Raw genomic sequence first — 23,671 nt, 5'->3', positions numbered from 1 at the left:
AAAAGGAATGAATCAACCATTTTATTCCTTTAAAAAATGTCTTAATTTATCAGCCACAAATTTAGCTCATTAGGTTACGGAAGTTTTGTCATGCGTGGCTCATCATTTTGATTGACTTGCTACAAGACAAATCTCAAACACCGATGGAAATAATGATTTATATTCATAAATGAATCTATCTGATCATTCATTTATTTCTATCTTGATCTGTTATCTGATAAAGTTACAGGCTTAGAACTACATTGGTAAATAAGAGATAAACAAGAGGTGACAATACTGTTAAAACCAAAAGATATAATTAAATATATATATATATATATATATATACCTAAGATAGTCAAAGATAATTTAGTACTAAGAGTCTAATACTATTTTGGGACCATAAACCTTTTGGGATGTGGAGGGTCCACTGGCATCGTCGGTTAAATGGTTACATCTTGATATTTTCTGTCTTAAATACGTCTTCAAGATTCAATAGTCTTTATTTTTATTATTCAGCATTCAAAATGCATGACAACAAACGTTTGTTAAGACGTCAGGGATAAACAGTTACTGGAGGCAGAGGATGAAGTGACAAGTATACAGTGGCATTATGAATTAAAGTGACAGTCAGTGTAGACAAGTAGGTAAGTGCACATAGTGAAGAGAGTTTGATCGTGAGTGGGGGGACTGTTTAAGTATAACCAGGTTATATAGGACAATGTGAATTGTATCTGTGTGGGCACACGCTGGGGCAATGAGTAGCGCGGTCGCCTCACAGCAAGTAGGTTGCCGGTTTGCTTCCAAGTTGGAAGGGAGCCAACTGTGACCTATCTGTGTGGAATTCATATTTTTTCCCTGTTTTGCATGGGTTTACTCCGGTTTCCTCCCACAGTCCAAAAACATAATGGGGTTTATTGGGAACTTGGGGAAATTGTCCGTAGGTATGAGTGTCTGTGTGAATGGTCTTGTATGCGGCACAGGAAAAGGAATGAAAGAATGTATCTGCGTCTTTTAAAAAACATGTTTATTTTACCATCTGCATGCATTGACTCATTTTGATTAAGATTCTCGATTATCACAGGTCTCTGAACTACATCAAGTAGAACATTTCATTGAGTTTAACTTGCTGAGAAAGTAATATATAATTTAATACGATAGCCAAGGGAGGTAGAGTTTTGTTACTAAAGATTAAGACAAGACATTTGCATTTCATTACAATGATAAATATCACAAAATTAAAACCATTTTGGTGATGTACAGTATATAGTTTCCAAAGCTACACAAAGGGTGATATGTTTAGCAGTTGATGGTGGATTTAATATAGAATTAAAGAGCCTTTAAGAGTCGTAGTGCACATGGAAAATGACAACATGTCAACATATCAACATGGAGGTTGGATGCCAATAATACCCTGACACTAGTTACTATTGGATTGTTTTCTAGTAAGCATTGACGTTGAAGCAGTGGCAGGGTGGTTGCGTGTAAGGAGGAGGTCTGAGCGGAGGTGATAAAACAGATTGTGACAGCGTATGTTGCTGAATTACTTTTCCCTTGCTTACATGGATGGAGGAATCTTACATCATAGGATGATGCGTGTTGGCTCTAGTTAAACTCACATGTAGCAAAATATAAATTAGAGCTGACTCACCGCAGGACTTGATGCCTGTATTTTGTCGCATTGCCCATCCAGAGTTCACTTCATATCACCTATGGAGTCTGGACAGGTGCTGGTTTAGGTAACATCGATGCTATACGTCGATGCCATTGAAGCAGGGTGAAGGATAACATCAACAAAATCAACATATTTTGTTTTTCTCCAAACATCCACAGCTCTGCTTCACCTCCCTCGGTTTCGTTTAGAGGTTTTCTCGAAGGCTTTCTGATTCACCGAGACAAATGAGCAGAATAACAATTGACATGAAGAGAGAGCGGGAGGCGAGCAACTGTGTGGAACGAGATGTGTGTGCGCGTATCTGCAGAATTTACAAGGATTTTGTTGCCTCCTGCAGAATAAAATGCAATATTGTGTTTTAGTGTCATTTCCTGCTTGCGATATTGCAGGAGAGAACAAAGAGGCCACATGAAAGTGACAGCCATATCTGATCGGATTAACATTTTGACAAGCACCGACATGCAGAATTCAAATTTAAAGAGGTCACGTTCATGACGTCTTGCATGTAAATGTGTTGAAGTGCAGCTTCTTCTTATGGAGGGCTATGAAAATATTTTTGTTTCCTCTTGAATCTGACTGAAAAATGAGAAGCGTCTTATCTGTCAGCGGGGGATCAGGTGCATCTATCTCTCTCGCCCTCCCCTCTCTTCCACTGATAGGTAGAGACAGCCATCATATGTGCGAGGGGAACGAGATGGGTGGAATGGCAGCTTTAATATCGGAGCGATTGCCTGCTGATAAGGCTAACGGCTGTGGAGAGGCGTGAGCGTCGTCTCTCTTCTTCAATAAACATTTTCATTTTGTTTGGATGGAGAGATGGAAGGAGGGATAGACGACCTGGGGATCCAAATAAAGATGGGGTTGGGTGAAGGGGTGGAATGAATGTGGATGTTATTTAATATTAACAGATCAATCAGCGCCTGGTGAAATATGCATTTTGCCAGAGATATACCTACATCTGGACAAACATTGCAATCACATGACAGCACTGGCAGCTGTAAATAGAAAACATTTTCCTCAGGAAGAAGCTGATTCCTTTCTCTGCTGGATATGTATCCCTCTTTACAATAATTTAAAAAAAATTAAGTTTATATTTTAGGGGATTGATGACTTGCATTATTGGATTTGATAGCCACCATTTTAATCAAATAGCCTTAGAATACTATCACTACCACATATATTTAAAGGTCATGCTATCCAGGAAAAATAAAATAGATTGTTTCCCCGGTCAAGGGTGAATAATATGAACGTTACTACTCAACCAAATGTTTTTTTTTTCATCTACAACCTCCTTACTTTAAAGTGTTTCTTCAAATGTCATGGACAGATTTTCATGATTAACATTTTTGCTAAAATCACGTAATGAAAAAAAGAAACCCAAAAATGAAACTAACAGGTAAGTAAGAAATGGGCAAACTTGAAATAATTAAAAGTTCTGGGGATCATCTGGCTCTACAAACATTTTGAAGAATTCATCATTTACTTGTATGACTTCTAAGTAAGAACAAGAAGAAACCAGAAACTCTGCTTTTAAAAGTAGTAAAGCATACATTAAGATCACCTAAATGAATCAACATTTATGGGATAAAAATATGGTGTAAAATTTAATTCTGCAGAGCTAATACCAGTGATGATGCTACGGTATATAGCCTGCCATTCTGGTCTGGGATTTTGCATTTTGCCAACAGTACCTTACGTTGTGACCCTATACCCTACTAATAAAAGTGACAAGACCGGAGCACCATGGCAACCAAATGAATCACTGCGTGTATGTTTGTAATAACAATTGTTCTACACTTTATTACATGATGGTTTGGATCACAGTCAATATTTTGCAAGTGATTCCCAGTGTACTAATGAAAGTGTGGAGCTTGTGTTACACAGTTTAAATTGTGTTTTCAGCAGCTGAACACTTCCATTCGCTACAATGTGACATGTAAACTTGAAAGATCAAAACCGGCAGCAGGCTATCAGAGCTCGATATAAGAGATCACACCAGATAGACACCAAGTACAGCCATTAAAAAAGTCTGAAACAAACTCTGACTCTCTGCAGTCTGTCAGGGGTATTTCGAAGCTCATTGTCAGCTTTACAAATTGTATTTCAGTGTCGCTTTCAACAAGTAAAGTATCTGATTTCTAGTGGATAGTTTTCTTAAGAGACAAATGAAAGATTTGTGACATGGCGCTGGCAGACTCACTTCTGCTAATGAGCAGGGCAAGTACTCCATATTTACATTGACAGTGGCTTTTAGTGACTTCGGTATCCCTTCTCTTTTGTTTGAACAGTCCTATCTTTGGTTCTTCGGGAAAAATTGACCTTCAAGCCACTTTGGTTTTGCACTTTTAGTGCAAGGTTCCCTAATGTCAGGTTGTCTCTCAGAGAGTGAGCTGCAGATACAGTGTTGATTCAGAGGATAATGTTTAGTGGTTTCCCTCACCATGTGCTGCTGCCCCAGAGGGGTCCTCATTAAGACCAAAACACTGTGTGACCTTATAGAAGCTTTGCTTCACCACCACCACCTACCCCCTCGCTCAGCTGGGCCCAATTACCTCCCCCATTACGCACGACCCCTTAAATAGAACAGGTACTGTAGGGAGGCAATATGTCTTTGACTAAGAACGAGAGAACTAACGTTATACTTTTTCGACACTAATAGCTGAAGATCTTCTCTTATCTGTCACCAATGTGATCATTCAGCTCTTTCGCCAAATTGGATTTTGAAGGTAAATTTAGCCATTTTTAACTCCTCCATTAGTCCTGCCTGTCTATATTGACTGGACTAACTCCATCAGGAGGTTTTTAGTAGTTAAGTTATAGTTGACCATGAATTTTCACCTAGTTGGTGATGTGCCATGACTTTGAGAATTTTTATCTTCATATCTGTGCAAAATGCCATCATTATCATAATTAACATCATTTAAATGTATTCCTGTGTTCAGTCATTTACAGAATATTGTATATTGAGCACCAAACACTAGAATTAGCTACAAGGTCACATAAGGTAAGGTAAGGTAAAACTTTATTGATTGAATTGTTTTTTCCAACAGCCAGCAATTTTCCATAAACAATACAAAATAATAAATAAAAATAAAATAAGAAGAAGAACATAAAGAGAAAAAGAACAAGATGACACTTACATCTACATCTAAGTCACTCCACTCCTGCCCCCGAACTCAGAATTGTACAATTTAATAGCCTGAGGAATGAATGAGTCCCTGAGTCTATTAGTCTTGCACCTGGGTAGGAGCATTCGTGCACTCATTCTGCTTCTCTGCTCACTGATGACAGTGTTCAGAGGATGACTGTCATCATCCATGATGGACAGTAGTTTGTTCAATGATCTCCTCTCAACAACTGTCACCAGTGAGTCCAGCTTCATTCCAACCACAGAGCCAACCCTCCTGATCAACCTGTCCAACCTGTTGACACTCCTCTTGGACACATTTCCACCCCAACACACCACAGCATAGAACATAATGTTATTTACCCAGCTGTTTTCTTTAACGGGGGCATGTAAGGGGCTGTGACTTTTCTGAGGGCAGAACAAAATATAAGATGCTCACAAACATGACAAAATGGGACCAACGTAAAATTTCATGTCAGCACAGAATCTTTCATGTGAGCAACACAAACTTTACTTAAGTACTAGAAAATTTCATGTGACCAACAGAAGCTTTCACATCAGCACCAAAATCTTTCACATCAGCACCAGAATATTTCACATCAGCACCAGGATCTTTCATGTTAGCACCATAAACCTTTACTTAAGTACTAGAAACTTTCACATCAGCACCAAAATCTTTCACATCAGCACCAGAAACCTTTACTTAAGAACTACAAACTTTCATGTAAGCACCAGAATCTTTCACATCAGCACCAAAATCTCTCACATCAGCACTAGAATCTTTCACATGAGCACCAGAAACTTTTACATCAGCACCAAAATCTTTACATTAGCACCAGAATCTTTCACATTAGCATCAGAATATTTCATGTGAGCACCAGAATCTTTAACATCAGCACCAGAATCTTTCACATTAGCATCAGAATATTTCATGTAAGCACCAGAATCTTTAACATCAGCACCAGAATATTTCACATTAGCATCAGAATATTTCATGTGAGCACCAGAATCTTTCATGTGAGCACCAGAATCTTTCATGTGAGCACCAGAATATTTCATGTGAGCACCAGAATCTTTCATGTGAGCACCAGAATCTTTCATGTGAGCACCAGAATCTTTCACATCAGCACCAGAATCTTTCACATTAGCATCAGAATCTTTCATGTAAGCACCAGAATCTTTAACATCAGCACCAGAATCTTTCACATTAGCATCAGAATCTTTCATGTAAGCACCAGAATCTTTCACATCATCACCAGAATCTTTCACATCAGCACCAGAATCTTTCATGACAGAAACTTTCTTGTTAGCACCAGACACTTTCATGTTAGAACCAGAAACTTTCACCTGAACACAACTTAACTTTCATGCGAGCAGCAGAAAGTTTTGTGTGAGCACCAGAATCTTTCAAGTGAATCCCTTGCGCTGAAGCAGACTACAGGCCTTTTTAAATCTTTTGTATACAACATAACTATGGCAACTAGCAAGCAAAGAGTTTTGTTTTAATGTCCCTTTGGTGGGCTCAATAAAAATGTCAAGGAAAAAAACAATTGTTCATTTTTCGTTTGATGGTGCTTTTATTTTAGTGCTAATAAGTAGTAGTATAAAATAAAATAAAATAAAAACATTAACAGCATGCCTGGGATAAATTAAATAATATATTTCTTTATCTTTTTCAAAGCTTATTCCACACATCTACAGTCGAGGAACAAAAAGACCCAACAGTCAATGTCACTGTCTAACTGGAAGTCTGATCTATTAAAAGAGGGAGTTTAGGCAGCAGTTTGGCAGACATTGAGCTCCAGTTTGTCCTGTATACGAGCTATGGTGTGTCTCTTCTGTTCAATACCTGTCGCACTAAAGACTAATATCCTCTACAGTGCTGTTGATTAGTATCAATAGTCTTGGCTAGACTTAATGAGTAGCTAAAACAGGCAAGTGGAGTCTGTTTGTATTGACTGATTGCACTTTTCGCAATCTTGTCTTTGTTTAATAATAATGTGAATAAAGGTTTCTCAGGTTCACATGTGATTCAAGAATCGAAGAGGTGTCAACGTTTATGGGTTCCTACACACCTATAAATAGTGGCGTCTAGAAGCTGAGTTCCATCCTGAAGATACCGCCACGATGTATCTCTCACTAATAGCTGGCAGTTTTCTCCTTTTTCCTCTGTCTACTTGACTTATGTGGCATTCTAATTTCACCACTGAACAGACACTGAATGTATATTTGACCTTTCCAAACCCCTTGTCGCTTTCTTCCTCCCGTTTGAAGCTATTCATCACAAACTCTGAGCTGACACCTAAAATGTAAGATGTCCCTGGTGCTGCGATGTTGATGAGATGATGGGATGATCAACGTTTCCTTAATAACCAGGAAGAGAAAAGGCGTGAGAGAGCGAGCGAGAGAGAGGGAGACGAGGAAGATGGATGATTATCCTAAAAGTAGCACGCTTAATTAAATGGAATGCTGCATACATTTCGGACTGAGTGGAATCATTGGGATAGATTAAAATACTAATTAAACAGGCACTCGCCAAATTTCTAGTGTGAGGTTGGGTTCAGCTCTTCAGGGTCATTTGCATAGCCTTCATCTGGGGAAATAGGATTTTAAAGGACCTCCTCGCTTTCACTCCTTAACTTTTCGTTTATTCCTCTCCCTCCATTAGCGCTCGCATTCACATGCTAACAAACTCAATTAAAATTATGCTCAATTATTTTCCTTTCACCACGTAACTCCGCAAAATCTGTTTAAACCCCTTTTGAGTTTGTTTTTTTAATGTAAATGTGTTCATCAAAGTGAGGAAAGGGCATTTAGCGAGAGAGCGGTGGGCCAAACGTGTGATCTAGAAGGATGGCTATTTAACATGGACTCCTTCTGCTTTGATTTGCATGAGAATATCGTTCTATGAACAAAGCTTTGGAAATAGCTTGTCATATTTGATTAGATCAATAGATGCGAGGATCAAAATCCTTGGCATATTAATTACAGAGAGAACAAAAGCTCAAGCTGAAGTTATTGTGTGTCATGAATCTACATCCTCTTTATCTGCTTTCAGCTTGAATAGGCGTGGACGTGGAGATAACAGCCTATATTTCTTAACCGGGGCAGCAGCATCTGAAGCTACAACATAGCCTGTTGAATAAAGAACACACTTCTCAATCCTTTTTATTTTGCCTTTCATCAAGCCTGCCATGTTCAGTGTTCACTTTCCATTATAAAGGATATGAATAATTATATTTTGAACATTGATCCAGCAGTTCATCTGCAGTTCAAGCAAAAATAATAATTGAAACCTTTTCTTCATTTCATATGTTCACCATTATTAGCATTTGTTAGCGACACATTGGAGGATGAATTCTGAAAAGACCAAGACTTTAACAAAGTCATTTACAGGCCTTGATCAGATTTCAATCGGCTCTTGGCCTCACAACATTTCTAGATCACTGAAATAAATCAACTTTTCTCTGACTGTGATTGCAAGTGTGTGGTTCACTCAACATTGTTTTAGGATTGACTCGCTCTAGTAGAAGAACTCACATTTCCCTGATCCTTAAAATTCTTCACTGGCTGCCAGTTTCTTTCAGGATCCATTTTAAAATTCTGGTTCTTACTTTCAGAACTATTCATGGTCAGACTCCTCCTTACATGATTGTTCTGATCCAGCCTTACACCCGAGCTGGGGCTCTGAGGTCTGTGTATCAAAATCTACTGATGGTTCCTAGCACACAGAGGAGAGAAATCCTTCCAGGCTGTTGCTGCTAAGCTTTAGAATGATCTTCCTCTCCCTCTGTGTTTGATGATCTACTGACTCCTTTAAGAAACATCTGAAGACATTCTTATTTGTGCAGGCTTTTTCTTAATTTTCTTGGACTCCTGTGTTTGTCTTATGTGTCCTTTTATAGTATATATTTTAACTGTGTATTGTTTTTGATTGTAAAGCGCTTTGTGACCCTGGTCTAGAAAGGCACTTTACAAATAACTATTACTTACTTTCTTACTTACTATTACTACAGTTGTAACACCATGCAAAGCAAATGCACCAATAGTTAATATGTCTTAATCTTTAATGCCTCAATAGTTCATTGCCTTGTTACAAGTATTGTCAAAAATATAGATAGTATTTTCGAGTATACATATATATCCAATTTCTTTTTAATTACATTTTAAAAAGGTGGTCTATTTATTGTGTTGTGCCTGCTGTTAGTTTGTTTGAATTGGGGCCAGATAAAGGCTGTCAGTGGGCAACATGTGGCCGCCAGGCTGAACAAATCCCAGATATGACTTAAGCATATACAGCAGACCTGGGGGCCATGTGTGACCTTTTGACTGTAATTATATGACCACCATGAGGTCAAACATCATGTAGAATCTATTTTATTTTATATATATATTTCTTTCTTTTAATATGACTATTGGTATTTTGTTTTATGACTTTTGTCCTACACTTTTGTAAATTTAAGTGTATAATATTTGAGTATTTGTGAAAAATATTTATCAGATAAACCATTTAAAAAAAGAAAAAATTAAAACAATATGAAATTGTATTTTTTGTATATTTAGCTTGATTTTTATTACTTGATTTTATACTTTCACTCCTTGTTTAGCTTGGTCGCCCTAAACAACAGGCACTGCATGAAATGTGGCCCCTGAGTAAATCTAATTGCCCACCACTGATAAAAAGGGCATTTGTATTGAAAATGCATTTTGTTGGTTTTTCTGCAGCCACAGAAAATCATAGAACCAACACACTATACCAAGGTTGTATGGTATTATTACCTGTATTGCTCAGTATGACAATAATAAAAACATGTTATCCCACTTGAGAAGCAATTCAGTTGTACAGGAATAATAGGGGGTCATCAGTGACTATGATGCATGATGTATTGCTTTCTACCCACATACAATACTTTGTGTGAATGTGTGCTTCTATGAGTGTGAGCCAAACAATCCAGATGACCATTCTGACACCTGACTCACTCATGGCTTCATCCGTTACATCATTTTTGCCTTCATTGACCACTGTTCTGCATCCTGTCACCCATTGCTCATACACTCAATACCTCCTCTGCCTTTTGTCTCCTGTGTAGTTGAACAGAAGCAGCAGCTGGAGAAGGAGACTGGCCTGAAGATAGTGGAGGCTGGAGTTAGTGATGTGAGTATTTTTTTGTTCTCTAGAAATAATAGTCATCCTAAAAAGAGCAGTGTGTTGTTGAGTGTGTGATGACGGTGTGGGCGTTTGAATTCACAGTAAATTCAACTTCCACTGAGTTCTGTATCACACCTAAAGCGATGTGAACACTTTGTTTCCACTAACAACACTCACTTTAAATAGTTTACAATTGTTTTAGAGTGCCACATGTAAACAGATTCTTTGGATTCATGAATCATTTATAAGCACTTACTAACCTTAAAGCACGCTGCAAACAGTTTATCAACAGTGTCATGATAGAAGAACAAAATGTTTCAAAATATGCTCATTGTTCAAATGATGATCATGTTCAGTCGTTTCTCGAGAGAGAAAGAGAGACGTTATTTTGATTTATAATTATGCTAAAACAAATTAAAAAACAACTAAAATTTGGCCAATGTGGGAAGACTAAAGGATGTTTAAGGATTTTTTTTTTTAAATATATGTTTTTCACAAATTAATATTAGATGAGGTGTCAACTTGGAGGTTGAGGTAGATTCTTGACCAGACTTTTGTATTTTGTTAAAGCTTAACTATACAACATTAGCTGTAGAAAAAATAATAGTTGCTGTCATGATCTTTATTTCCTAAATAATCCGAGATTGTATGGTTTGGAGTGAAAATGTCGACATTAAATGGAGGGCTGCAGCATATCGTGTCACTGGCCTCTGATGCCCACAAATTTGAGAGCCCTTTATTCGATGAAGAGTATCAAGGGTTAGCCGTACACACTACAAACAGATTTTTCAAAAAGAAGCTTCAGGTATTAAATACATGTTTGTAGTAAATGATGGTTACATTTATTGAATGAATCGTGTTTTCTTAGCTATAATTTGTGTTCTATCCTTCAGCTTACCTACGGCTCTGCTGCGCATCAGACATTTTATTCTCTAATCAATTTCAAATTCATATCCTTTTAGAGTGCCCTTGCTTTGAATCTCAACCCACGTATTAATCATCTTTTCTTCCTTAAAACTCTTGTCGCCATGGTGAGTGAGATACAACAAAACAAAAGCCTTATGCATATATAAATATATATATATATATATATGAATTAATTCAAGTGTTGATCATCCCCCTCCCGGAACAATAACCAGATTATCATGAGTGCTGTCACTTTGCATGGAGACGTGATGCTCTGGTGACATATTCATCGGAACAAAATTAGAAGAAGAACAGGAGGACACTCGGGATGATGCATATGAAAGAAGAATAAATGTGTATTCATTCAACACTGATAAATATTCATATGTGTCAGAGGTAAGGATCTAATCAAGCATCTATTGAAGCGTCATAGCCATTCGTGTTTGCAGAGTAAATGACTTTCTCTATGGAAATGAAACAGAAAAGCTTTAGACCCCTGAGTTGCCCTGATCATTGAGCATGCTGCGAGGTAAATGGATGATGTCTGTGTGTCTCAGGGCAGTTGCTATTGGCAACAACCTTCACACACAGCACGGACAAGATAATTTTTGTCTCTTTTTTTGTGACACCGCTTTTCTTTGCCCATCTGCCGCCTACCTACGTCTTTTTTTAACAGTATGTCTGCTCTCATCTCTTTACCCATTGTGTCTTTGTCATGATCTCCTAAATGATGGGATTCACATTCATGTTTTTTCTCATCTCTCTTTTGTCTACGCTTCATTGTTTCCCTCTCTACCTCTTTATTTCAGATCCGACTGGAATTTGAGCTCAGACGACACTAGTGTGGGGTTGTGTTCGTCACTTCGGGCCTATTTGTAGATAATTAGCTGGGATATTAGTTGCTCAGCAGGCGAGAGGCTGAGGGACTCTTAGATGAAGAGGGAGAAAAATAATTCAGCCCCCATCAGGTGCAAAAACTATTAGTTGGTGTTTGTATTTTCGTTTAATAGATTTTGTTTTTTTAAACAACTAACCATTCCTAAATACGTTTTTGGATAATAAAGGAATATTGAAATATATTTTTAAACAATATTTTAAAAACAATAATTACCAAAAAGACAATCTTAATCGGGTTTTTTAAGAAGTACTTTGCTTAAATGTGACCCCAGAGTCATCATCATTTCATGCCATGTCACCTCACTGTGACTAATGTACACACCTATGTTGAAAATATTCTTGTGTTATTGTGAAATTGCTCAGGTCTGTTTAATGAGATACGCGGTCAAATTTCATCAGAAAATCGGCCATAAAAAAATCACATTCATTAGATGAGCTTAAACATCAGGGCACCAGGTGAAAAATAAAGAAATAAAGGTAAAATATTGTAGAAATTCTTGAGGAGAAGTTTATGAGTATTAAAGAAATTAATAATATACATTGTAAGTACTGTTACAGTTAATTACATTGATTGTCAGTTGTATGCATGATATTTAAAACATATAAACATTATATCAAATCATTAACTCATTTTTTATCAAATTGTATTTCACATTCACATAGTAAAAGTATTAATCAGAATCATTCATGTCATTTGAAAGTGGTATATCCTTTGGTCTTGCTTCAAATTAAATCAACAAAAAATAAAGAAAACAAATCCTAGACTGAAATTAGACATAAATGAGTGTGTTTTGACACCTTGGTTTATTGCCACATACACACCAATAACAACCAAGAACATTAGTACATTTAAATCATTTGAACTTGCGATAGAGTAAACTTATCCAGATGTCTACTAAAACTGTTAAATAAAGACCTTTATTGCGTCGTAACAATACGGTAATAACATTATCCATACCCTCACATCAGACTGATGCTCTGATTTCAATGCTGTTTCCAAAAGTTGAGGGATGATAAATGCTTTTATCAGAAGAGCCTGCAGAGTGGGCTCTTCAAATGCATTACTTTGTCCAAATTCAAAATCCAGCTTCCGTTAAAATGTCTTCAATTGACCGCGTGATGAGTGACTGCGTGCTGCAGGTTGGGAAAGGCTTCCCACACTCACCTTATTAGTGGCAAAAATATAATTATGCCGGCAAAATTGCCCAGTCAATCCATAAGAGGTATAAAGTGAGAAGCGAAAAACAATTCACTCTGAGCAATACACATGCAGTGTAAGTTGCTCTCACCCAGTTTGAATAAAACCACCACTTTGTAGACAAAATTAAGTCTTGGTGCTGACAACTGCCCCTTCCTCCCTTTTCATTTAAGAGGTGACAAATGACAAAGCAGCTTAGGGAGATGTCCAGATAGAGCAGACGTCAATAGTAGAAAATGTGGACGACGATAAGCAAATGTCCGTTTGGAGAAGGAAAACATCAATCAATGGGCGGAGCAATACAGTATCTACTCCAGTGTGGATCAGAGCCACCCAGACCTTAATTAGTGGGTGTGAAAATGTTACACACACTGTGTGTGTCTTCATTGTGTCAGTCTTTATAGTGTCAAAACCCTGTGACGAGCAGTTGTATTGACTTTTGGTGCACATCTCTGTTATTATTAACCTGAGTTTTGGTGAGGTTGAGATTGAAGAATAATCTCCAGTTTAAACATCTGAGCTGCTAAGGTGGTTTAAGTTGAGTCCCCTTCACGGTTTAATCCATCATTTAGATATTTCCTCGGCATTCATAGCTCTATCTGCAGCACATTAGTGTTCATAGCACTCCATCATGAGCCCTTTTTTTTTTAGAGGGATTATTTTCACACCGCCTGAACCCAGATATGTAATATAAAGTTACATCTTTTTTAGCATCGTTACAAGATACATTCAATTTGTATATGTTTTAGTTATGCATTATGAGCATAGGCAGGCCAGTGTTGTATAATACTTTTAAAAAGGTGCTTAAAAATGTATTAACTGTTATCAAGTTATACTTTTCAACACACTAATGCACTCATTAACCCGGATGGCTACTGATACTCTGTATCATTGTGGCACAAACTGTGATAATCTTACCGTAAATCAACTCCAGTTTTGTTGCTTTATTTTTGTGTTATTTTCATTGATTAATTAAATTATATTTACATTACATTGTACTTGTATTGTACATTACATATGTTTTAAGAAACAGTTGGTGTCTTGTACTTGTGGCCTAACAAAGCTTCTCACGCACACATAACTTAGCCCCAAAATTATAACGTGACTGAAAGTAACATTGCATTTGACAAAATTAAGTAGCAAAAAAATAATGACAACATAACTCAGATAACGTTAATTTTATTTTATGATAGAAAGTAAATTAAATTGATGGACATGTTTGCGTTCATTCCTTAGCTTTAGCAGAGTTTTAAATTAGGAAAAAACATAAGCCATAACCATCACTACTTTTGATGTATGTCGAAGTGTAATCACTAATCAAATTGACCATCCTTTTTATCTCTTAAGTACCATGCTGTCAAAGAGTAAAACAGACTGAAAGTCCATTGCTTATGGTTCCAAGTAGCTTGTGAGCATCAAATCTTGCCTGAAGTGTGGATGGTGTCATGATGTATATCTTCTTATACGTGAAAGCCTCAATGTTGGTATTCAGCAACCCATCACCCTGTCACCAGTCGACTGCTTTTCCTATTTTATATTTGAGTTCTCACTTAAATCTGGATACTGGAAACACCTCATTAAAGGTGTTGATAGCAGTGGTCTAGATATTAAAGGTAAGAGTCTGTCCTATACATCTATTCAGGTCATTAAAAGGTATTAAACAGGAAATGTCGGAAATCATAACTCGAGAAAAATCCTTGACTAATAGTGACTAACATAAGCACAATAACAATCATTATATTTGAACTTTGTCTGTAAATAAGTAGCCAAGAGTCATGTATGCTCATCTTTTACTGCCGAGGCTAAAACGTCTCCTCGACTTTCTTCTCCCCTTTTAAAAACCCTCTGGACATTTAAACACAAAAACAGCCTTTACTGTTAGAAGAAGGCCGAGCATGTCAAAGCTCGCTGCAGAATCATTCCCAAAGGTTGAAAAAAATATCCTTGATCGAGAATCCTTTGCTCCCCCCCACCTCCGCTTCCTCTGCAGGAGGTGAGTGACGGGTGAGTCACCAGCACTCTGGTGAAGCAGCAGGCGAAAGGGCTGCTGTAGCTCGTGGAAATACACACAGCAATGCTCGGCAGCAGGGAGCGACACAAGAGAATAAACTATTTTAACAGATAAACATCTAAATACAGTATAATACCCAAAGTTTCTTCTGTGTTCTTGCTGCGGGGCTGAAGTACACAAGCATGTGGACTAGATATATATAAACCCCCTTGAATTAAACGAATAATATCACGTATCATGAAGGAATATGCAATACATTCTTGGTAAGCGTTTATTATCTATATATCAATGTTGGATTGTTCTATCGTCACATGTGGGAGCAGTGAGTTCTGGAGCAATAAATCGAAAGTTAAAATTGTAGATTGACTTTGATCACCGAGCCTCTATAGATGTAAGTAAGTAATTTATAGATGTGTGTATTTATTGTGTTTTTCAGGTGGTAACAGATCATACCTGAATCTATCTAATGACCAAAAATGAGCAAATAAATGGTAGTTGGGTTTAAATTAATTAATTTTAAATCAATAAGGTGCTATTCTATGTGAGAGACACAGGGAAGTTTACCATGTTCTTGGTGGTTATAACTAAAAAGTGTAGATCATGGTTGTAAAATGAATCACATTTTATGCAGGGTCACGATTGAACAGCCATGGTCGTCTGCCATTATTACATTTACAATGTGGCTTCGCTGCAATCTAAACAGGCTCTTGTTTGCTCCAGTAATCGTCCAACCACACGGTTCATACTTCTTTAAACTGCCTAAACTAGTGAGCTGGAAGCTGCATTGGTTACTTCAAGCATACTGAAATAAGTATATCAGGTCAGAAGAACAAAGAAAGAATGAATAACCTTATTCATAAATCAGTAATTAGTGATTCATAACGGAAACACTATTATCCATCAGAATAATCGTGATCGCCATAATCATGCATCACTAGCACAGATTTTATGTTAAAATGAAATTAAAACATGCATTATGTGATTCACAACAATTCAGCCGTTTAGATCATTTTAAACAGATTCAAACACAGGCAAGATCTCAGGAATTGGACTGGACACAGATGACACTAGTTTTATACATCATTTTTAAACAGAGAATTTGTACTCCCTATGAGTAGTTTTAGTTAATATACAGATGATTTATGAGAATCGCCATTGTGATTTAGTTTAAGAGAGGCAGCGGAGAAACCTCACAATCTCATGATGTTAGTCACATTATTGGTGAAATGAAAAGCTGCGAGACAATGACCTCGTAGTAGTGAAAGGTCACTTGTAATGATTTCCTCTTACAACAGATTCGAAGGATTTGTTTTCCATATTCAGGTCCTGTAGCCATGCAAGGACATATTTGTTAGATGGGTTTTGATGCACATAAGCAAAGTCAAAACTCTCCTTTGATGATCATTTGTTTTAATGACGGTATGACCTCTTTCATAATAATTAGCTTATATTTTTATGTGTCTATTAGCGGACACTGCAGCACCACATGAAAGGATCAGGACTATAGGGCATGTTTATAATCATTATTTCATAATTACCAAAAGAAGCACTTTAATTCAGAAATCTGCTTTAAACATGACCTTGAGAATAAAGTTTTGAAGATGAAAAACTGAGGAAACACATGAATACTTAAACACAATTGTGACTTTGTCCATTGAATATTTATTTGTGCGTTCCACTCACATGTTCTTTTTTTCTGTTAAGTAGTATCAGCTTGTTCTGCATCCCTTTAATCTAGCAGACCCTGATGTTGTGGCTGTAACTTCATAACAAATACGCGGCACAGACTTCTTCTGAGCCAGTGGGACAAACAACTTCTTAAGTGACTTCAAAGCCAAAATATGGCGCTGACCATTTTGTACGAGGCAGAACACAACGTTCATAAATAAGTGTGATAAGAGTCGTTCAAATTGATCTGGAAGAGAGCAACTTTTCGCTTTACATCAAAAGATATTGTGTTTTCAGGCTGTTTTAGGAAACTCAGATATGAACTTTTTATCCTAATCTGTTTTCTATTAAAATAGTGAAGGTTTTTTTTCTGAGGTTTTGTCCACCAATCAAGCGGCGCTGCATTTCAATGTTCCGTTTCCTTTAATAAAAACATAACCGCTCTGGAGAAGGGACAATCTGGCGTTTTAAAAGTGACTAAAATGCCATTTCTGTTGCGGATGTGGATGTGAAATGTCATGGCGGAGCAGCCCCACTGTGCCTGCAGCCCTCAGTAACTCTGCCTCTTTGGAGACTCCAGCTGCCTCCCGCTGATGAAAGACCGTCCAGCAGCTCCGTTTCACTGCAACCTTTTACCATCACCTGACCTTTGGACTGTAGAAATTCCTTTGATACCGGGCCATGCAGTTTGGTATTTGGCTCTCTGTATATCGTGACGTGCATCTCCACAGAGTGAGAGTGGACTTGTGTGTTTTTAATGAGTGTCAGGATGTAAAAGTGTTTACTCTCCTGCCTTCTGCTTCTTTTTAAGTTCTGCTGCCTTTGTTAAATCCAGATACTGACTTGCTGGTTGAAGGGCAACACTCCTGATGTTTGATATTGGCATTCAAATATATATACAGTATATATATATTTGAATGCCAATACAGTTAACGTTGGTGTTCGAGTAAACAACTCAGCTGGCCTTCAACGTCAACTTTTATATATGAATCTTCAAGACCAGCAACGGTGACTTGAATTTAGCATGGAATTAAACATGATGTTTGAGGTTGTTGTTGCTTTCAGAAGCATCTTGATCATCCATTTAACATTTTCTAAATAGACTTCCAGAGTCAACAAAATAAACAAAGGGATTTGTACTTATAAGAGCATGTGTAAACTCAAGGCCGGCTCCAAATTTGGCCCACCAAGTCCTTTTTTGTGGCTCACTGTGAACTCATGTCACAGATCGTTGGATTAATATACATTTTTTGGCGGCAACTCAAACTGTTCAAAGATTTTGGTCCCTTGCATGATTGAACTTTACAACCCTGGTTTAGAACATGGTTAGCACATAAAACATAGAAGTAAGATCCCACTTACTAAAACCATAGTCTATTCGGATTGTATTCAATCTATTCAGTGAAACATATGTAGACTCAATAATTGCCAACCTTAGCCATGTTTGACTCGCCCATTGGTCTGACAGTCACCGGTTATCCAGCCAAAAATCTAGTTTACTCTTTTACAGCTGGGTGAAAATGAGCCAAACATGTGCTGTTTGAACCAGCCTTGGATGAGGGCAGGGAAACATGTCTGCCTCCGATAATGTCAGGGAGCAGGCTGAAGCTACCGAGGGACCCATGCAACTCAGCAGCAACACAATAACGTGACCACAGTTGCATCATTGAAAACCAACATATGTCGTCTACGGTTAACAAAGTGAGCTGTGATCACGAGCAAGAGAATCAAAATGCTGTTGCCAGGAATCAGTTAAGGGATCGACTTGCATTTTTTTCATTCTTGAGAAATACATTTCAAACACATAGTTTTAGTTCAACCATATAAAGCAAAAATAAAATAGCATAGACAGAAAAAAGGTTAAGTCAAGTTAGTTTAACTTTTTTGTTAGTTTACAGGTTTATTTTTTGAGTAATCTTGACCAAGAAGCATCTTGATCTATCAAGATTCACAGGCTTATGTAAACGTTTATCACCTTTCAAACTGATAATCAAGAAAAAAAAAAGTTTGGTGTGGCTGGCTCACAAAAGCCTGGTACTGGGCCTCGTTTAGGGACCACCTTTAATACGAAATACTTATCTGATTCATCGCTTGGAATGTAAAAATTTGAATTCTTATTATTAAAGTTTCCTGTGAATGCCTCTTACACCACTAGACTTCTGGGTCTGGGTTGATAACTAATAATATAGTGGACACAAACCAATATTTGAGAAGAGGTAACAAAACATTGATTTTGTTAAACATAACAGTTTTCATTTAAAATTGCTCATTTATTTTCAGTATGTGACTAGAGGCAGTTCTTTAATTGGTTTGTTTGTTTCTTTTTTATTTTCTGCCAGAGTAAATGTTGCTTTCTGCTGAAGAAAAACCTTTTATTTGAACCACTTGTAGTGAATCTCAGCATGTTCCATTAAATATAATAATAAGGATTGAGTTTTTTGAAGAAGTTCTTTTTGAGGTAAAGCTACATCTTGTTAGATAATTGATTCATTTCATAGTGCAGACAACACAAGAACACACATGAAAAAAAAACACATTTCAAAGAGCTCCATAATAAACTGTACCTAACAAACCTAGCTTTTCTTCTGTTTGGTTGTTATACTTCTTAGAGCTCATCAATTCTGTTTATTAATTAATACAACTCTGGTCCTTAGCAGAAAAACTCTCAACTCACCATTAACTGAAGCTTAGAAACCTGAGTGAGACTTTTAAGACGACTGGTTTGTTTAATATTTTTATGGAGGATGAATATCATTTAATTACATTTTTTTTAATTCCCTTTGTGATGTGTCACGCTCAGTCACCGGCCTCATCTGCAGTCTGGAGTTCTGTCAAAAAATATGAAAGCGAAGGTTTAGAAAATGCAACAGAGAGTTCAGTCAATAAGCATGCAGCCTTAACATGTATCTGCATGTTTATAAGACAAACATGTGAGCGTCCATCCTCAACTCTTTGTGTTGCATGTTTAAACAAAAGCTCTGTCTGTTTAAAGCCGTGTGTTGACAGAGAGCAGCAGCGGGGACTGGCCCAGGAGCTCTGGGCAGACTGACGGTGGGGGAACCTGTGGGGTGCACAGCTGGATACCGTGGCAGAGGTTTTAAATGTCATCATTGGCGGGGATGCAGCTGCCGTTTGGCCTGACAAACCACGTGCCAAGGGGACTGGCAGCAGGACGCACCGGCAGGATGCTCCTGGCCTCGGTATCAGTGTGCTCACCTTCTGCCATTTATCATGCAGCTTCTTCTCGAGCGCATCTGGCACCTTCACGAGCACAGCAGCGGGAAAAGCCTTTGCTGCAGGCCAGACAGTGGCCCGTGTTATCTTTGTGGAATCAAAACAAATCCTTTATATTGAAAAAGTCAGGTTTAACATTTTGGTAGGAATCATTTTGAACAGGGTTTTTTTTTAATGAAAAGCTTATATAGTCTTGTTTTTTGGGTTTTGTGTTCAGTTTTTTCTTGAATATTAAGTAACCATAAACAAACAACATTATTTTTTTCAAATAAAAAAAATAGTAAGTTGGTTTCCTCTCACCGCTACTTCCATGGCGAGCCCAGACCAACAGAGAGACATAGGCTCTCCATTGTGTCCTGAGTTTCCCCTGCAGTTTTATAACGCTGATTCATACCTGAACACCTCACCAGCAAGACCCATGATGTGGTTCTTTAAGTCACTACCCAACGTTTGTGACCATTGACGAGGGTATGTATTTTAGCTCTGTTTTTACCACCACAGATCAGTAAAGCGTCTGCTTAACTGCCCCAATATGCCTGTCGTTCTCCCTCTCCATTCTTCCCTCACCCTTCCGTCAGGTTGTGACCAAATCCTAAAACCACCGAACCAGACCTCTTCAACATCAGGAGTGTTGCCCTTTATCTAGAAAAAGACATAACTGTCTCGAAAAGTTATGAACAAAATTTGGTGACAAACTGCAATCAAACACTCACTGCAAAAAGTCTGACTTACCACTTTGCTATGCAGACCAAGCTCTGACACCGTTTATACAGAGAAGATACACCCTAATCAGGGTATCACATACCCCATATTCCAGGAGAACCCTCTACAGGACTCCCATAAGGATGTGGTTGAATGCCATATCTGGATCTATGAAACACATATGGAAAGGTTGGGCAAAAATTCAATTAACCCTCAAGGGTCCTGTCGAGGGTATAGAGCTGATCAACAATTCCTGGCCCCGGAAGAAAACCACATTGCTCCTCCAAAATTGGACCTTAATAGACTTTGCCAGGAAGGCTGAGGAGTGTGATCCAACTTTAATTTGAACACACCCTATGATCCCCATTCTTAAAAAGAAAAAACACCACCCCAGTCTGCAAATCCAGAGGTACTTCCCCTGATGACCATGCAATGTTGCAGAGGTGTATCAGCCACAGTTGCCCCACAACTCTGGGTGGATCTCGTTCACCTCCACAGGCCTCACTTTCCTGAAAGGCCTTTTTCTTCAGCTTGATGGTATCATTCAGTGTTCACAAACAACAGACACTATCTGTCCTACAGCCCGCACCTGTTGACCTCATGCACCAGTTCAGGCTCCTCATGTCACTAAGCTAGCTTCTGCATCCGAGGACCATTCCCACCAAAGGCTGCCGCCAACTCGCGTTGCACCGCCCACCTGTGGCTCGTTTCACAGGTGCTGAGCCGATGGCAAGGGGGTCCCAAGTTACCTTTTTATTTGTTTTTCTGAATAACTGCTATTAAAATGAGGAAACAGCTTAAATTAGGAAATAAACATTTATTTTTCTTGTCTTTTTAAATAGAAAAAATAATGAAATTCTGTATGAAATATAGATCTCACATAATGTGTTTTTTATAAAACGTACAAAAAGTTCAGAATGTTTTCAGCAATATAAAAATAAATAATAGTTATTGCTGCCTTTTTAAAAAGGAAATAGTTTTGTCATCGATCTTCGTCAAACTTTAATACATCAATAACAGAACACCATTTGGGCAACAAACTGAGAAGCTGCTACATTTCCCGGCTGATGCGAGTGAGTAGATTAATGATTGCTCCGAGAGCTCACAATATGGAAGGCACTTTACGCCGGGTAAATTAAATGTAATCAACTGTCATATCAGCTTTTATTGACTTTAATTGACTGTAATTGTGAATCCTGCTGTAACTGCTAGTTACTCGGCGTCGCAAGGTCAACTAAATTGCTTGATGAGCCGTTATGGTCTTTTATACGATGGCGTTGATTGGGGAGGGGGTATGAATATCTTCCATTTGTGACGATAAAGCATGAAATTAAACTGTACCAATCTGCTGCTAAATGGCTTGACAACATCCACTGCTCAATAACATTATATTGTGATTGCCTGGAACCCCCTCAGTCACAGTGTTCCCATGATGAAAGTCCATTCTCGCCAGCCACAAAAGCCAGACGTTAAATAGAATAGATATCAGTTTTTGAGCCTGCCAGCAGTGAGTTAGCAGCTAATGACCCGGACACCATTCAATAACACAAAAAGTACTTTAATATATAAACTTCTTGACATTTCTGGAGTCAATTCACTTTCAGTAATGTTTTTTACTTCCATGACGCAAACGTTGCAAACGTGGCCTATATACAAAGGTTTGGGAAAAAAAGATCAGACAGCACTAGTATGCTGAGAACTGAAGAAGAGTCCTGCTGTGATGAGATTTGGACTTTCCATATCAAGCTCTGGTCCATGTGTACACGCTTGCCAGTCACGTCTATTTACATTCACAAGCTCACCCGGCTCTTTGGTGCAACTGCAGCCGAAAACCAAGAGAGAAGCTGGTTCTGCCAGGGATCTGTTTGGAACATACACGTTGTGTTGCGTAACTACTTAGTTCCTCGATGAACCCTTTTAATATGCAGTGGTCAGTACCGACCAAAACGGAATAAATAAATGAAAAAAGGATGGTAAACATAGCATCAGAAATTGTGAAATGGTGTTGTGTAACTGCGATCTTTAATCAATATTATTGAGTTATTAAGTGAAGTGTGTTAAATCTGATTGATTTACAACTCAAAAATCAACACACAATGCACTTGAACAAATGAAGTGGATAATCATGACTGCCTTTAAATAAGTTGTTTGTTCAACTTTTTTAAATTAAAGCTGACCCAAGATTGACAACCATAGGAAACAAAAAACAAACAACGATTCATTCCACACACACAATCCCAAGACTTAAAAGGAACACACACACTTTACCCCAACACAGAAACGCACACGAATGACATCAATACAGATACAGAAACACACACATATCCTCAACACAGTAACACACACACACCAAACCGCCATAGATACAAAAACACACACCACAACGACACAGATATAAGTATACACACACACCACACCAACAGCTCAAAATAACACACACACACCAACTCAGAAATACACACACATGCCACCTCAACACAAATACAAACACACACACTACCCAATACAGCGACAGAAACACACACACAAAGCCAACTCAGATACAGAAACACACAACCCCCAACCATAGACAGAAACACAACACCCCAACACAGCAACAGAAACACACAACCTCAACACATGAAAACCCAAGCACATGAAACACACACACCAACTCAACACAGATACAGGAAAACACAGACACAATACCCAGTACAGCAACAGAAACACACCCAAGAAACAGAATACATGAGTAATAATCCGGCACCATAATCTTGTTTTACATGCCAAACCAGGTGGATTATTTTTAGAAAGTAAAGCGAAAATACATGAAATAAAATATATACATAAGCCTTTTGCATGGATGCAAGTAAAAAGCTAAAGACATGAGAGACTATAATAAATAGAACAGAAATTCATCAAAAGAAATCAAATACTTAGTACTTTGGATTAGGGAGAATCATTTCATTTAGGAAGAAAGCATTCCATTTAGAAAAATAATCATAATTATAAATAAAATGGGACTAAAAAAGACGATGTCAACTGGAGAATTCCTGCAATCAAGTGTCAGTCACAGTTCACTGCGTTTGATGGAAGGAGAAAGCGGTCGCGGCTCTACGGAAAAAGACACACGGTGTAATTATGTT

General features: G+C 37.9%; 1 protein-coding gene across 1 annotated transcript in view; it reads left to right on the top strand.

Annotated features, from left to right (window-relative positions):
- Positions 1–23,671, top strand: part of ptprn2 (protein tyrosine phosphatase receptor type N2) — a 145,422-nt gene that overhangs the window by 75,791 nt on the left and 45,960 nt on the right. The window contains exon 11 of the mRNA XM_087789989.1: positions 9,872–9,936. Coding sequence (XP_087646115.1) covers positions 9,872–9,936 — 65 coding nt within the window. The remainder of the gene's footprint in view (positions 1–9,871; positions 9,937–23,671) is intronic.

Source organism: Callionymus lyra, chromosome 4 (assembly GCF_982586985.1).
Source record: "Callionymus lyra chromosome 4, fCalLyr1.hap1.1, whole genome shotgun sequence".
Classification (NCBI taxonomy): Eukaryota; Metazoa; Chordata; class Actinopteri; order Syngnathiformes; family Callionymidae; genus Callionymus; species Callionymus lyra.
Note: the sequence above shows the minus strand (reverse complement) of the source record. Positions and strands in the feature narration are given on the sequence as shown.